General features: G+C 40.8%; 1 protein-coding gene across 2 annotated transcripts in view; it reads right to left on the bottom strand.

The window, feature by feature from the left end:
• The window catches only part of KIF26A (kinesin family member 26A), a 102,464-nt gene that overhangs the window by 18,466 nt on the left and 66,052 nt on the right, over positions 1-17,946 (bottom strand). For both annotated transcript variants that reach the window (XM_086749578.1, XM_086749577.1), the window contains one exon: positions 13,928-14,111. In XM_086749578.1, the coding sequence (XP_086605704.1) occupies positions 13,928-14,111 (184 nt within the window). The remainder of the gene's footprint in view (positions 1-13,927; positions 14,112-17,946) is intronic.

Consider the following 17,946-nt stretch of genomic DNA (forward strand, 5'->3'; position numbering starts at 1 on the left):
CATCAGGAGCTTCATCTTGTCCAATGTAACTACTGACCCCCAAAAACACCCACTCCTTTTACAGCACTTGCACCTGATTTGGAAGGGGAGTGACGGATAGCAACCCCTCTGCTGCCAATCTAATGGGTGAACCCTCCAAACACAGTGCATGCAGGTGCTTGCTAATGATCCGCCCTTGGCACACAGCACCGGTGAGGCTGCGCCTCCAAAACTGTGTGCAGTTTTGGGCCCTTCAGTACAAAAAGGACATTGAGTTGCTGCAGGACGTCCAGAGAAGGGCAATGAAGCTAGTGAGGGGTCTGGAGCGCAAGTCTCATGAGGAGCAGCTGGGAACTGGGATTGTTTAGCCTGAAGAAAAGGAGGTTGAAGGGAGACCTCATTGCTCTCTACAGTTACCTGAAAGGAGGTGTTAGTGACGTGGGTGTTGGTCTCTTCTCCCAGGTAACTAACGAAGTTGCACCAGGGGAGGTTTAGATTGGATATCAGGAAAAATTTATTCAATTAAAGGGTTGTCAAGCATCAGAACAGGTTGCCCAGGGAAGTGACGGAGTCACCATCTCTGGAGGTATTTAGATTTAGTGCTTAGGGACATGGTTTAGTGGTGGAGTTGGCAGTGCTAGGTTAATGGTTGGATTTGATGGTCTTAAAGCTCCATTCCAACCTAAATAATTCAATGATTCTATGGTTCTATGACTCAGGTCCACCACTAGCCCTGAGCTGGATGTTGCATGGGGAAGCTTGGTCAGAAAGCATGCATCTCTGATAAAGAATGATTCTCCTTTTCAGTAACTTTGTGGCTAAATTTAACCTTATATCTGCCAGAACAATTTGACTCCTACTTACTATGTTCCAAGAACATTATACCATTAAAATGGTGTGCACTTATTACACTGACACATTCGTTGTGTCTTTTTAAAAAAAAAAAAAAAAATGCTTTGTAGTCAGCACTTCCCTGTCACTCCTGTATCCTGTATCCAGAGAAATAATGGCAAAGGAAGAACCAAAGCTGAACAATTACTTCAGCAAAGCAAAACATGGGAAATGCAGGCAATGAACAGATACCAGACCAGGCTGGGCCACCCTTTAGGACTGCCCTTCATACCAGACAAGATGAAAAGGTGATGGCATCCACACCTGCACCCTGTGGGTATAGCAAAATGTAGTGCCCAAGTCAGGATGATCCATATCATGGTGGATCAGGTGGGTGCAGCAGTAAGCACCATGCTGAACTGTCCCTGCCTTTATCAGCTAGAGAGGGTGGATAATTTGCAGATTTCATTTAGGTCCTCAACTGTTTCCTTTTTCCAGCTCCTCCTTTCTATGGGGGCTAAGCCGCACACAGACATCCCTGCACAATTACTCAAGCATCCTCACAGAAAACGTTTTCCATAAAGCAGCTATGAAAGCTTTTCCCCAACGTTTTTTTTCCAAACAAAGAGGTTAAGAAACAACCAACCCCTTCAGTAAACACTGCAGGAGGCTCCACCCAAGGCAGTAGCAAATTCTTACACCTATTGACTCAAGCAGTGCCCCCAGCTTCAACACTTTATTTTCTTTCGCCTTTCATAGTTATATACATATGAAAATACAGTCCCAGAAAATAAGCAAACCTTAGAATAAATGAAACAGCTGCTTCAAAAGCAAACTGCATCAGAGGTGACACATTCAAGGCTGTTTCCCCATAAAAGCTCCATGAAGCCAGCTTTGTGTATTAGCCTCCTAGCTCAACCTTGACATTCTACCAAGCTGCTCAGAAAAATAACCTCCCTTGGAAAAAAAAAAAAAAAAAAAGAAACAAACATCTAAATATATATATAAGCACAAATGCCCACTTCAGAGTCACTTGATTAAAATGAATTTTAAAATATAGGCTGTTTTCAAAGCACTTATCTAAACAGTCCTTTCTGTTCTCTCTTCCACCTATTATTAGATTATAGCAGCCAGAGCTTGGATAAGAGGAAAATTGGTTTGCTCCTGACCTAAACAGCAAGTTACCTCCATCAGTGTTGCTCCCCCTAACACAAAGGTGGCTTCAGCCCCCGAAAAACCCTGTGTGTCAAATTAGCTTTTTGAGACCACCTCTCTGAAGTAGAAAGATACTAAACTAGCTTCCCATAATGGATCAGATCCCAAACTTAACGGGCCTGAAGAGTCATCTTCATTTTTACAGCGGAAGTAAGCTTGGGGAGGGGGAAGAGAAAAGCAGCTTGAGGGAGTTCCTCTTCTAGTGTTTTGTATATAAAAGCTGATTTGCAGAGTAGAAAAGCACTGATTTCAAATTTAGTTTCTCTGCTCACTAAATCTATCTATAAGTGATGCCTGCCAAAAATTGTTGGGTTAGAATGTGTCACACTCTTTTACAATGCTGAGCCAGACTCTCACTTCACTCAGAAATGAAGCAGAAAAGCTCATGAAAAGTACCAACGAGCCCAAAGATCACTCAGATCCCTTTGCAACAGCAAAAACGAAGTACATAAAAAGAAGGTTTGGTATTATAATATTTATTCTTCTTACACTTCTTGCCCTCCTGTGTTTCAGGACCAATCTTAAGTGACAGATTTAAATTTTCAGCTCTGATAGTTCTTCCCAGTACTCTTCTGGGATAAGTACTGCAGAAAAAGCAGCATACTATAGAGCCAGCATGGTTCCTGCCTTAAGGATCAACTTAACTGCATCTTCTCCTGGGTCTCTTTATCTACTTCTCATGCAAAAGGCAAGCTCACCTGTAGAGACAGCAACGTGCAGTGCAGGAAATCATCCAGATACAAGGGCTTGCAGTGAGGGGAGGATTCAAGAAAACACAGCAACCTATAAATCTTAAAGTGACTTTGGCCCGTAACTAGGGAGCAAAGACACAATACCTGCACTGCACTCTAATGCTTTTATTTGCTTATTAAAATTAATGACTAGAATTAAGTGCAATAACATTCATTTCAGGCCCACTCAGGATCAGAGCCTCTGTAGGCAGAGGGGTCAGGAGGGAGAGAACTAAAAGGAATGGCATGGCAGGGGCAGGGGAAAAGAGAGAGAAAACATAAAAAAGGGAAGACAATACAAATATGGTGATTCCAGAAAAATCATCTCACTCCCAGGGCATCTCTGCCCTGACCACTTTTAGACTCCTTAAGGAGAGCTAAGATGGCACATCTATCCTGCAACAGGGGTGACCCTTCCTGCTAGAACTGGGGATTCTTCGTAACTCCATTTTTTCCCCCCCTCCCTTTTATCTATTTCTTCTTCAATGTCACAGAAAGATGTAGAGTAAGAAAAAGAATTGCAAGTCAAAGTTTATCATTATCAAGGATACAAGGATTTGTACACAGACATTCATATAGGCATTCAATATTGGATAGAGGCTCCATTTTAATGAATATGTTGATAGGAAAAGAGGCTAGACTTGTATTTGAGTTCAATTTCTGCAAATAAAAGAAACACAAACATCACAATACTTGCACACTATTAAGATTTTTCTCAGAGCCTGAAGACACTCTAAATCATGCAAACCACTAAAGTATCTCATTAACTAACTGACTCTGGTCTAGTGGGTTTTGTACACTGAGGTTTAACAGTCCACTGCTGAACTTTCCAAATTCATGTTTTGCAGGAACCAGGAGGTCAGCAGAATTGCTGAAGGAAACCCTATTAAAAACAAAAGTGTTTTTTAAAAGAAGATGGCAAATACATCCTGAATATGCCAAAGATAAAGAATTTTCAAACTAAATAAATAAGCACATAACTTGGAAAAGCCCTAGAAATCAATAGCATAAGGTCGGAAGCCCACCCACCCAGTACAATGAGTGTAATTTTAACCTTCACCAGCAAGGCTAGGAGAGAGATTCATAGCAAATCAAGGCTTTTTTTTTTCTTTGCTTTTTTTTTTTTTTAGTTTCTCTGTCTGTCAGTCTACACTGGAAGCCAGGGAAAAGAAAGGCTACAAAAGCAAACATTTGGAAGCTAGAATTCATTTGCTCCAGCTATGTAAGGGCAAACACAATGGATGGATGCTGAAGCATAAAAAAAAAAAAAAAAATCATACCACAGTTTTATGCACACAAAGAATTTTAAGGGAGACAAACTGGCAAAGGGCAGATTTCTGAAAAAAATGACAGGAAGGGGGAGGGGAGTCCCCTGTGTGGAGGATAATGACTACGTGGAGGACTCTGGGGCTGAACCCCGTAGAGTTTTAGAAGCATCTGATGAGACCACTAGAGAACTGCAGATCCATACAGCACACTCAAATATCAATAATTTGCTGGAGCCCTGAGCCAAAACTCTAGACCTTGATATCTTTAACCCTTATGAAAGTCAGCTCTATATGCATATTATCGATTCTGACCTAAACACCGAAATATCTCAGAAAATGAGGGATGTCCATCCTGAGTGGTACCATCCCTTCCTACCCTAGCAGCCCTCCTTCTCCATTGGTACTGTCTACACAGTAGACATCACATCTAAGGGTGACAAGGAGAGACCTTCTAAGCCATTGCCGCATGGCAGTCACTGTTCCCACACTGTGACCTTCTCCAGTAGTGCCAGCCTCACATGCCCTCTTTGTGCGGACTCATGATTTCCAGACTCCCTCCGCATAGTGAATGAGCTGGAGTTGAGGAGAACAGGACAGGGGAGGCACAGCATCAAAAATACTGGGCTGGCTTCAGGACTGGTCGAGATAATGCAGAACATCAAGCATATGTCAGTGCCAGAAAGCAGGTTTGGAAGAAGTAAGAGACAGATCAAAAAGCTGTGAAACCCAAATTTCAAAGCAACTTGCTGACAGCAAGACATGAATGTGAGACTGATGGCCAGAGGCAAGCTAGCAGTTTTGTCTAATACAGCCCACATATTTGGGATACGCTGAAATGAATAGAGCTACCGCAAAGCCACACATCAATGAACACAAAACTCTCCCAAGACCAGTGAGGCATTCTTCTGTCATCCCAGAAGAAATCACGTCCAAGGCTGAATTTGTAGAGAAAAGAGCTAGTGGTAAGAGAGAGAATGTCACAATCCTACATAATTTTAGACAGAAACAGACAGGAGTCTGAAACAGTCAGGTTCACATTGATTATTACCCCATAATCAAAAGAGATGGAAGGGCTATCAACTCTGAGACCAGCAAAAGGGGAAGGACTGTCTCACACTTACAGAACCAGGTGATTTGAATTCTGCTCCTAAGACTATCACAGATCTCTACTACATGTTTTAGACAACAAATACAAAAAAAACCCACTATGTATATCTCTCAGAAAGTTGGTCATTTGTCTTTCAGTGGAGTGAAGGGTGCCAAATACTCTATGCGGTTTAATTTAGGGCAGACATGTAGACAGAAAAGACTCACTAATTCACAAAGTAATGAGTAGACTCCGTGGCGTTTTGAATGCTGAGGAAATTAAGAGCCTGACCCAGCCAAATATGTTAGCACAGGCATAACTGTAACATATGGCATCTCCTTTGAAATCAATGGATGCGTAGTGTTCTTGTGTTTATAAAGATGCTTTGTTAGCATTTGATGCTTATATAGTTGTCAAGTTTCAAATTACACAGAATGAGAAGGAAAAAATAGCAGGAATGAATTTAAAAGCACGTAAAAAAAATTAAAAATACATGTACTCAAGCCTTTTTTACTAAAATAAACTCTGACTTTGTCTGTCTGTATTTTGGGAAAGTGCTGGCACTATACTGGAATCCATTCTAAAAATGCTGGTCATATTCTGCATTACAGCAGTATCATAATCCCTAAATGAACAAGCAATTTGGTCTTTAGCAATAAATGTCATTATATAAAATTTGAACGGACACTAAATATTCCCTGGAAACACACATCCTTGACAGGCATCGTGCAGCCAGGAAGTTAATTTTGTCCAATGTTCACAAAATGGCATATAACAGCAGGTTAATTAAATAACTGTTTAGACATCCACCATTCTGAATTAAGATTTCTCAGCAAGAAGTTACAAAGAATTCACATTCAGTTGAATAAAGACCATTTTCCAATGAAATCACTTATTTTTCAACTACAGTGTAAATCAAATTACAGAAGTCCTAGTTCAGAGCCAATATTTTTCATGGATTTAATTGTAACTGACAGATATATAACCCTTGCTAAATTGGTTTACTGTGGGTAGTTCTTACAAGCCTTTCATATACTGCCACTACCAGTGGATGGCAAATTTATATGCAAAACTGCCATGCTAGCATAGACCATCTAGCTCCCCTGGGACAACCAAAAAAAAAAAAAAAAAAAAATCACTTCTGTATTGTACTCTATTAAAGAAGAATTGATTCTCTACTCCCAGAAGACATGAAGAAAACTATTTCATTTTTAAAGGTGAAAATGAAGTGGAAGAGTTTATGGATTTTTATCTAATTTTTCCACATTTTTGTTAAAGCAGTTCAAGGCATTCGGCAGGGATATATGTACCTTGGGTGATACAGGACTACACACATCAATAGAAGAGTATTTAGTATGATACATGATTTATACCAGAAATAACACTCTAGTCATTAGGAAACAAGCAGCAATAAAGATGACAAAATTAAGTATCTATTTGTTATCCGTCATCAAACCATCGTAAGAACCAGTGAATGGGACATACAGCACACTTAAGAAAGCCCTGAATGATCAGTAAATCATATTAGCAGAACCTTAGCTATGGCTTGGTAAAGCATAAATGAAAGTAAATGTCTAAAACACATAAATGGAGACCAGTATCTATATACCTGTCCAAGAAAGATGTCTGACAATTCAAGTTCTCTTTAAATGCTCCATTTCAATTGTCTCACATAGGAGGATTCTGTCATTCTAACATAAAAAATTGACAGGATCCTTGGAAGAGACAAGCACTTAAAGTTGCTGTTGTAAGTGATGCAGTATTATAAAGAGTGAGCTGAATAGAATCCGAGAAAAAATATTTTGCATGAAAAAGGCTTCCTACCATGCTAAAGAAAAATAGCAAATTAGAATGCCACACAGCAGCCACTGCAAAAAGGATGTCTTTTTTAATACCACAATATGATAAATTATCTTAAGTAGCACATTAATGTCAGAAATTGAGCATAATCTAACTTCTTTCCAGTGACAATATTAAATGGCTTTCAGACGTCTTTCCTACTATTCTGACATTAAATTTAATAACACCCAGAGAGACCACAAAAATGATTCAGTTACAAGAATCATACTGTACTGGATCATTGCCTTTTAAGTAGGATTCAGCTAAATTATTTGGACTCTGATGTTTCTGGCACATTCAAGAGAAAGATATGAAATTCACTACGTAACATTTATCAGTAGTGGGCAAAATTCATTTCAGTATCCAGTTTGCACTGGTAGTGGGATTTTCCTTTGCGCATGAGAGTTTAATTATTGTTGATTATATGAAACACTGGTCCCAGACAGACCTACAGTTCTAATTTTTTTTCCAAACTTTTCCCTGCTTGCTATTCCTAAATATTGACAAACCCTGCAAGCACCTTTGCACTTAGTAAAGAAAATTAAGCAAAAGGCTTAATTAAGATTTGTATCACAGGACGAGTCTACACACTTCTGCTGAAATTATTATAAGGGGAAAAATTGTTATTTGTGAAATGTAAAGAAATTAATAAGACATTTATCACCCACCTTCCAAGACAGTACTTGAAACAATGAGAAATTATAAACAGAAATTGCAAAAGATACATAAAGGCTCTCTGCTGTGCTAAGTATGTACATATGAGTACAAATACATTCAACCATAAAAGCCATATAGCAACTTCACCACAGCAGATATGCATGGAGATGATGATGTGAGATTAAGAACAAGTTTAGATCTTGGGCTCAAATAATCAACTACTGAGTTCAATCGCAAGAACTGACCATCACAATATTTTCACATGCCTGCCTACTCCAGAAGTTCTTACAATGCACAGTTACTGCCTTTGCTATAGTCATACAGCTTATGAAAAGCAAAAATTCAAGCCTCTTCCCTTCCCCGAATGTCTGTCTAGCTTACAGGTTTGAGACATGGTCTCACATCCAGTGACAGACCGTCCAATTCTCAACACCACAGAAACACCCAAGATAAGTCCTGATGCTGCCTATGCTCAACTCAGTCAGTTCCTTAGATTCAACTGTCCCTTCACCTAGTTGAGAAAAATGCTTATCCATGTGTTTAACTTTGAAACCAATGAAAAGGACTTAATGTATAGGGAAGCTCTCCACTGAATTGGTGCTTTGGCCAAAGCGAGTTTCTTTGGTCAGATAAGCCAATAGTCATCATAGGGCAGCTCTGAAAGTGTATCTCAAATAAGGAAGATAAAATTCCAGGTCCAGCTGTTAATTTGTTTGGTGAGGTGTTTTTCCCAAAGGTTTAGGCTTACTGGGGTCCAGGTCTGTGCCAGCAGCAAAACAGATACTGCTGCTGCTTCTGCATGCTGGGGTCTTAGGATCCAGCCCTTCCCTCGCTCAGCCACAGCAATAGCTCCTCTCTGAGAAGCTAATTTAGAGATAAATACATGGGAAAGGAGGGGAAATCTTCACATTTCTTCAGTTGCTACCATCCTCTACAAAACTTCTTTAAAGATATTTCCTCAAGGAAGAAGTCCAGTAAAGAAAAAAAAACGAGTGACTGTTACTTAAGCATTATGAGCCTGAAGAGGAACATGTATTTATATCACGTACTCTTAGAGACCCCTTAAAACTAAAGATACTTAATCTTCTTGTCACCTGAACAGTCAATGAAGCATTTCTTAAGAAGCTCAGATTCATGAAAACAAACCTAATGCTGTAGCTTTCACAATGGCTGGTAAAATGGGTTACGGTCATGCCTGATTTCCTTACAGCTTATCGTTTGTGCATGCACAGTTAGAGCTCCTTTTCTTATGCACATTACTTGTGTTAATCAATATGGAAGTTCATCTGCCTCTTTATCCACTCAGTAATTTCAGTCTCATGACATCTTTTTCCAAGTCTTCACAGTCAGTTTTAGCTTTGGCTGCTCTGAATCCACAGCTTCACCACCTCATCCAAACCATTTAGGAAGACACCGAACAGCATGGACCGCCATGTGACACCACTGCTAACTTTGCTCCAGTGTGAAAGCTGCCCTTTTGTTTCCTACCAATTATTAAAACACCAGAGAATACATGACAGCTTACGTTTTTTTTTAAGAAACCTAGGTCAGGGCACTTGTCAAAAGCTTTTTCAAAATCCAAATACACTCTATCAACCAGATCAACCCTGTTCAAATGCTCACTGACTCTTCCACAGAATGCTAACGTGTTCCACTTGTAAAAGGTCCATCAACTGATCCCCACTATATTACATTAATCCTTGACTGCTAATTTCTATCTTTATTATTATTTCAACCACTTTGTCTGGTTGCCTGGTCTGAAAGTCAGCCTTACGACGCTATACTTCTAGATTCCCTCTGGAGCCCTGCTTTCCCTTTTGTCCCCGAAGTGACATCCCATTTTCCACATTCTGATCCTGTGTCTCTTATATTGTATTGAATACCAGCTAAAAGACAACCTTGAGCATCAGCAGGGGGAAAAAACATTGAGAATTACCATCACAGGGGCAATACAGAAAGCCAGTCATATTGGTCATTGTAAATGTTTCAACATGTACTTTGCTCTAAGCTTTCAGTAGATTTATAAAAGAAATGGGACCACCTAGAGTATGTCATTACTGATAATAATCAGCCGTTGTAGTGTACTCACTTACAATAAACTGTATTTCCACACAGTTGACATATCATTCACCTCTCCAGCTTTTCATAAAGGGAGCCACATTGCTCCCATTGAAGTATCTTGGACACTTCATGGGTTTCCAGTTTGTCACTCTATTTTTCATTCTTACACAACCTATACTCTTCTTAAATTTTATCTCTTCAGCCCCTTCACAGTAAGAAAAGACACATTTCTCTACAGAATCATGTCCTGCTCCGAAAGAAACCATTTGACAAGAAGGGAATTAAAACTTGTCAAGCTATCTGTGCTCAGAGAAATCACCTCCTTGAGGAGAATAAGGGCTGGTCCTCAATGAGTCATTCTCAGCTTAGTAAAGTGAAGTGGGAATTAGGCAGCCCATCAGCACTGCTACATTCTTACCCGTACAGCAGAAACCAGCAAGGAACCAGTCCTCCGCATCGTAAGTAACCATAAAAGACATAACAGCAGCAAGTCAGGAGGCGAGGAAGAAGACGACTGTCCCAGCAGCTGCTTAACCCACTGTAACCACACAGTAATAATAGGGCAAGGGACAGCACTGACCTGGGAACGATCACACAAACCAAGCAGAGCACCAGCCACAGCCACAGATGCTGCGGTAGGAAAAAGTGACTCCAGAATCCATCACTGATTCTGTTCCCTACGCATATCTTGTACTTATTATTGGACAGGCTGCAAAAAAAAGCCATGGAAAAAGACAACCAGGAGCAGCAATGTGTTGGTTACGTTTAGTGGTGGGGGGGGCTACTGTGGCAGCTTCTGCAAGAAGCTGCTAGAAGTTTCCCCTTTGTCCTCTGGACTCGGCCAGGTCTAGGGCAGACCCACCCCTGGCAACCCACCCAACTGGCAGCAGAATGTTCAGTGATGCTACCTCTGTGGTAACATATTTAAGAAGGGAAGAAATTAAAAAAAAAAAAAAAAAAAAAAAAAAAGAAGTGAAGAAGCAGAAGTGGGGGCAGAGAGGAGGAGGCTCAACCCAGCAGCAAGAAGTGGAGAGAGAAGATGTGAGGAGAACCTGAGAGGTGTCTGCCTGAGCCAATTGTGAATAATTTATTGTGAGAGGAACGGCTGCAGACAGCAAGGTCAGTGAAGAAGGAGGGGGAGCAGTGATGCTGCTCCTGGCCAAGATTCCCCTGCATCCTGTCGTGCAGCCCACAGTGAGGCAGGTTGTCCCCCTGCAGCCCATGGAGGTCCATGGAGGAGCAGAGATCCCCCTGCAGCCCATGGAGGTCCTCCACAGCCTGAAGGAGGCTGTGGCCCGTGGAGGGCCCACTGGGGCAGCCGCTCCTGAGGGACTGCACCCCGTGAAAAAATGACCCACACTGGAGCAGTTCATGAAGGACTGCAGCCCGTGGAAGGGACCCCATGCTGGAGCAGAAGAGGAACATGAGGAGTTCTTCCCCTGAGGAGGAAGGAGCAGTGGAAAGCAACAAGTGATGAACTGACCTCAACTCCCATTCCCTGTTTCCCCCTGTGCTGCCCAGGGTGAGGTGGGGCAGGAGGCAGAGATAATTGAAGTTAAGCCTTGGAAGAGGGAGGGTTGGGGGGAAGTTGTTTTTGTTTTCTTCCTCATTATCCTGCTTTGGTTTTAGTAATAAATGAATAGTTTTCCCCAAGTCGAGTCTGGTTTGCCCGTAACAGCAACTTCAATGATCTCTCCCTGTCCTTATCTCAAACCTCGAGCCTTTTTGTTATATTATCTCTCCCCCATTCCCTCGGAGGGTGGGGGGAGTGAGTGAGAGACTGCGTAGCTTGGTCCCGAGTAAGCTAAACTATGACAAGTGTAAAGTAAAAAGCTCTTAGAAGAGAGACTGAAGTTAACAGAGGACCACAGCACATCTGCCAGCATTTGCTGACTTTTCTCTCAATTGCTATGATACTCAAAGCAGTGAGGAAGAAAGGTAATTACTTTATTCCCATCATCCTCATAACAAGATAATGAGCTGACTAAAACTTGATCAGCAGAAGCTAGTAAGGAGGAAATTATAATGGCGAATGTTACTGCACAGTGGGCTAAACACTACCAAAAGCTTCTTCGCATTGCTCAGAGAAGGTGAAACTATCAGTGTTTAGTACTAGAAGAACACCTGTATAGGACTGACACTTTTCTTTTGACCACAAGTTCTAAGGATTAGGATATATAAGATTTCATTTGTGCTGACTCATAATTTTTACAAAAAGCTATTTTGCTGGAGGTTTTTTCCTATGGACAAACACTGTAATTTATAAAAAGTTGCAAAAGAGGAATGAGTTAAGAGACATGTTTAATAGATATTGCATATTTTAAACTGTGGATCAGAGAAGACGCCCAGTTACTTTATTTTTTGAGGAGCATTAAAACTAGTATCTAGCACAGCCCATCACCATTTGGATGGTCTAGATCCTAACTCAAGAACTAAGGGCTGATTCAATTAGAAGAGAACTCCTTATCCTCTCAAGGACATCACAGGATTCTCCCAAATTGTGGTCAACAAATACATGGTGAGGACACAGCTGGAACCCTGGGCCCAAACAAACAGTATCTTCAATAATGTCTGAGAGCTGAGAGCTAAACAACAGAGACACCTGAGAGCCAACAGCAGCGTGCTGACCCATAAAGTCTGGAAAGTCTTGGTGTAGTGTGCCAGGCAGGAGAGAAATACCACCCACATTGCCAGCATGCTACATATATATCCCATGTTGGAGGAGAAGCTCACACAGCTGAGCAGCATAGCTGCTCAAGGTCCTGCCATGTCCCTTGGCGTTCTGGTAGAGCTCTTTCCTTTGAAAGCCTTCTGCTGTGCTAACTAACGAAGAAGGTTGGTAGACCACATCCAGGAACATGCACTTGATCTTTATTAGACTTTGTTGATCTGTTTGAAGAGACCACATAAACCAGAGCTTTCCACGAGGCACAAGCCATGCTGGGAAGCTCCACTAGCCACCATCAAAGTGTAGGAAGAAGGCTGAAGTTTCTTGGTTACACATAGCTGCAGGCACAGAAGTGCAGTGAGGGGCAAAGACAGTTTTATTGAGCTGCAGACAGAAGGAGAAACAAGCATGCTTTAAAGGTCTTCCTAAAGGAAAGAGCCTTAGAAATGCCATGCTCCCTGTTACTCCTGGTGTCACAGCCAAGTGCTAAGCCTCATGCAGAAGAGGCAGGCACAACAGATGGGCTCAGCTAAAACACACACTTAGAAAGGATGTTCCTCAGCAAACCCTCCTCCACCTGGGAATCTCTAAATTACCATGCCGGGTTTGCTATATTCCACCATTTAATACCACATCATCTTTTCTAACACACTGAAAAAGCAGGAGAAAAAACCAAATTTTCATCTGTGAGTTTCCATCTGCTTAAAATAGCCCAGATTACTCCCTTGTTTTCCATTTAGCACAAACTCACTGACTTAAGAAATACAGAGTATTCTCAGTGAGCAACAGTGTCAGGTATAGGTATTTAGGCTGTCAATCTCCTTACATTAATGCTGATTTGTACAGTTACTCAAGATGCACATTTTAGCTCTCCTGTGCACATTACATACTTCAATTCTATCTTCAAACATCAATCTCTTGTAACCTATGTAAACAACTATTCAAACTCTGCTGTGTGGGTGATTAAACAGCTATAAATATGAATAAAGCTCTAAATAATTGGGTTGTATTTTAATTATTTTTAATAAAATTAGCACACATTTTACAATTTGAAAGGTGCTGTATTTCCTAAGTTGGAGAGACATCTATTTCTCTCCTGCTACTTCATTTCCATACTCCTGATTTATAATGACATGTGAAGCAGAGGGAAATAAAGCCCCCTGAATGTATCTCCTTAACCTACAGCAGACAGACAGCACCAGTGACTGAGCCTTGCTGGCAGTGCAGAGATTACCTGTGCCAAAGCTGAAGCTGTATGTGCACTGGTTTTGGACCAATGACGCCAAAGGAAAATTTGTCTCTTGCTTTCATAGTGGGAAAGACAAAAGAACTTTTGCCAATGTTGTTGTCAGTCATGTTAACTGGCTTCAAGGAAGCCAACACTCAAGCACTGAATCTGCTCTGAGGCTGCCAACTCTTTCCAAAGTCAACAGGTGATAACAGCTCCCTGGCACATTTAAACGGTTGTGGCTATCTCTCTGCACCAAGACCCTTCCCTTGAGCCTATCCAACTCTGTTCTAGGCTGAAAGCTTCCAGCCCTGTTACAATTCATCTAGAAAATGATTTTTAAAAATTGAAATCCAAAGTTACCTTTCCAATGCCAGGGTTGTCCTTGATTTTGGACACAGCTCTCAGAAGGCATGGTGGTGCTGGGGGAGGACAGAGCTGCAGGATGCCACTAAAGTTAGTAGCATAAATAGAGAAGTCGTGTGTGCGTGGCAGGGGCGGATGGTATTTCTTTCTCTTCGAAGACAGGTTAAGCTTCTGTGCTGCTCTGTATAAAAGTAATAGCAAGAAAGGACAATGTTACTACGTGTTAATGTGACTCCAGACCAGAAAAACAGATGCTCATTGTCATCACTGCCTGCTTAACAAATCAAGTCATTGCATTCTAATCTGATTTCCTAAGGACAAACCATCAAGAGACTAATAGAAGGAAATATGGGTAGAAAAATTACTGGCAAAACATTTGGTTAATTTCTCCCCCAATAGAGTTTTCTAACTTTCCCCTCTTTCCCCCAACAGCTTGACAGCTGAACCCTAAAATGCTAAAGTCTCACTGACGTAATAAAAAGCTAGAATAATCCCCTTGTCACTGGCAGAAACAGATGGACTTTGCTGGTGATAACATTATGAAAGTGGCTCTTTGTACTCTACAAGTTACTCAAGGCAGAGCATAACCCTCCAAGTCAGCTGAGCTCAAGATCTGCTCTTGTTGGCTGCGCTGAAAATCCTTAGATAACACAGAATTTCCTTCAAGACAGATTGGTTTTTCCTCCTCAATTCCATTCTTTCACATTAAAAGGGAAAGCTATTAAAAAGACATGCTTTAATGTTCTGAATGATAATGATCCTGCTTTTGAAATGCAGAATTTCAAAACATAAAAGATTAAGAAGAAGGAAAAATTAAAACATACAATTAAAAATTGTAACATTCTTCCTTGTGAATAAGAATAGGAACATTATCAGTTTTTCTGCTATTCCCCATCAGCAACACCAAACAGTACAAGAAGAAACAAAAACAGAAACTTGAGTCTACATCAAAACTCACATGGGATAAAAAAAAAAATCACCCTGCAGAGTTACGTAGAACAAATATATGTGTTAGTGAGCATGCATTGGGCAACTGGGGGTGGCAGTGAGGGTGAAATCTCTCTGTCAAAGCCAAGAAGAGCTTTGCCACCTGAATAAGACATGCGTGATCTGACCCTGAGACTCTCAGTAGACAGCCCACCCTCAGAAACATATCATAAAAGCATTCAACATGCTACCTTTTAACATTACTTTGAACGACTGTTAAGCCAGCAAAAATGCAAAGTGTTACACTGCCAGCATCTGTGAGCAACCTGAGACCATGTTACTGATGCCAACAGGTCTTCTGGGGACAAAACACTATTCTGATCCATGCTTGCAATATAAAGGTTTGCCACTTTGGACAAATTAGTTTATAAATATGTGACGACAAAAAGTCTCTTTATACAACAGCTACTTTGTATTTTCATCATGCCTTTCAGCCCAGGATCTCCAAGTACTTTTCAGTGAGATCAAACTAGCACTAGCATCTGTGAAGTATTATAAGCAACAGACATATGGAGAAACTAAGGCAGTGCTTTGCTGTCATACCTAATTCAGGGTAAATCTAGACCTTGCAACAATCTAGTCACCAGGCAGCCTCAGGCTGAGTCAGCTTAGTAAGCTAATCAGAGAAGGAAACTCTTCCTTTGCTTCTATTTATGGTAGGTTAGAAGCAAAAATGAACACCGAGAGCAGGAGGGATGCACAGTTTCTTCCTGCAGCACTACTGGCTTCAAATGAGTTACGGTACAAAGAACTGGTTGTGTCTGAGGAGCAAAATTACTCACTTGGGTCAAGATTAGACAGCTAGTTAGTATGAGGGACAGGTCTCTCAACACAGATTGCCAAAATTCCCAGACATATGCTGTATATTCCCAAACTTGTGTGTTAAAACTCCTGGACCTTTTTACTTCATCGACTTCTGGAGATGCAGACCCCCTACATGCTTCCTTCTCCCTCTATAAACATTCCAGTATTTAGAAAAAGACAAAGACTTGTGTGATGGAAAAATGAGGATCTACTTCCAAACTCAGAGGGAGCCAGAAACCACTGTCTTGTGAAGGACAAGTTGGACTTTTGCCTCTGAGGAAAGAAGCAGCTTTTGACTCCTGCTGCACCCTGAAACCAGCAGGAACTTCATCCCACAGTGAAACAAAACACTGCAAACATGGGTTTATACAGAATCCTGGGTTTTTGGTGGCAATTAGAACTGATTTAACTGCCTAAATCTCAAATCTCCTTACTAATACCTCATTCAGTATGAAAACATATGCCTGAAATAGGACACCAGGCAAAGAGCTGAACAACTTCCTTATGGTTGCAGCTGCACATTAAAAACGTAATATCTCCTAAATTATATGCAGCTTTATTGTGCAGAAAAGAGTCTCTACCTGTTGGTACTCTCATTGTTGAACTCAAGACAGTCATTACCCTCTATCTCCAAGTACCAATTAACAATTGTGGTTATTATTTAATCATCTTGTTGATTAATATGAAAGATGTTTATTTCCTTGTTTACATGCTATGATCCCTTGTTGAAATGATAAAAACTTCTCAAGAGAATGTCTTCAAAGTGCAATCAAAATATACATTAAATCCTGATGAAATAATTATTCCTTCAATAGATCTGGCTGAAGGAGCTCCTCTGGGAAACATATGTGAAAGAGAATGAGATACAAAGGACAAATTTACTCAGGAATTGTGTGTTCAAGCACCTAACTAAGCACTAACAACTCAAATGTATCCCAAAGGGCCAAGCTAAGCAAAATATATAAATAAACAAACAGAAAAGTTAGCTTTTTTAAAGTACAGCATCTCTCAAAATAGCTCAGTCACAGTTTTGGACCATTTCAAAAAGCAGATCGAAGATATAAAATCCATTACTACTTGTCTTAACTTCCCCACCAAGGCAGAACAACTTTCAGAGTGATTCACTTCCAACAATTTTCACACACTTTCTGCATCTCCACTGTTCAAAGGACAGTGCCATACGCTAGCTAAAGCGATTAACTGCTGTAGTGCTGATAAATCCCCTTCCTATGAGTCTGGAGTGCCATGATTTTACTAAGAAATTTGGCAAAGGGACTGCTGATGTCCATGCAAGATAACAGGAAACTGAAAAAGCAGAGGAACTGGAGTAGCTGTTGTAGAAAATAATCGGTGCTTTGATGGGCAAGGGGCCAGCTGCACTAATAATGATGTGTGTGGTTCACGTTTAAAACACGTCTCTTTTCAGGTAGCAGTGCACAAAGCTTAATTACAACCTCTCTGTGTTTGAATGCAAGAATTACTTTGCCCTACATTAAAATGAGTTTGTTTTTGGAGATGGAACATCACAGACATCTTGTACCAGCAGTATCAAACAGCTTGTTGAGTTTATTGGGTTTTGTTGGCTTGGTTTTTAGTGGTTTTTTTTTAAGGGAAAAGTTAAGGATCTAATAGAAAGAACAGGGCAATTTAGGCAAAATGAAACATCACTATCAAACTGTAGACTCTGAATATGAATTTAGGTAATTGTCATCCTCAGCTCCTACAAAAAGCACAGTCAGTTCTTTTAACTACTACAAAAAGCAGCTGGGCAGCAGCCTTCATATGTTTCGTTTGGGCTCCTAAACCAGTCTAGGCAAAGATCACCACATAAGGACTCATCAAGCCTTACACACTTTTGCAGCACCAGCAATATGCTTGATGGTGTCCCAGCCAAGTACTCATTAGGCTAAAATTTAGGCCAAGCTAATGTGGACATGGGGCCAACTAAATTAAACAAAATCCAACTTCACAAAACTCCTTACTTCAATAAAATTCATGTGAGAATGTATTTACATGAAGCCACTTCTGAAACGCTCCAGAGTGCTGGATTTTCTGCAGTCCTTATCCAACACGCCACTACTGAATTTACACCTAAGTTTCCAATCTTTTTTTTCCCCAGTATTCCTTTTTTCAGGGGGACTTTGTCCCATGAAGACAGGGAAGGCTAAGTTCTCGTAAACTGGGCCCTTTTTGCCTAACACCAGAAAGACAAAAATCGGGCTCAT

Source organism: Chlamydotis macqueenii, chromosome 5 (assembly GCF_036417535.1).
Source record: "Chlamydotis macqueenii isolate bChlMac1 chromosome 5, bChlMac1.mat, whole genome shotgun sequence".
Taxonomy (NCBI): Eukaryota; Metazoa; Chordata; class Aves; order Otidiformes; family Otididae; genus Chlamydotis; species Chlamydotis macqueenii.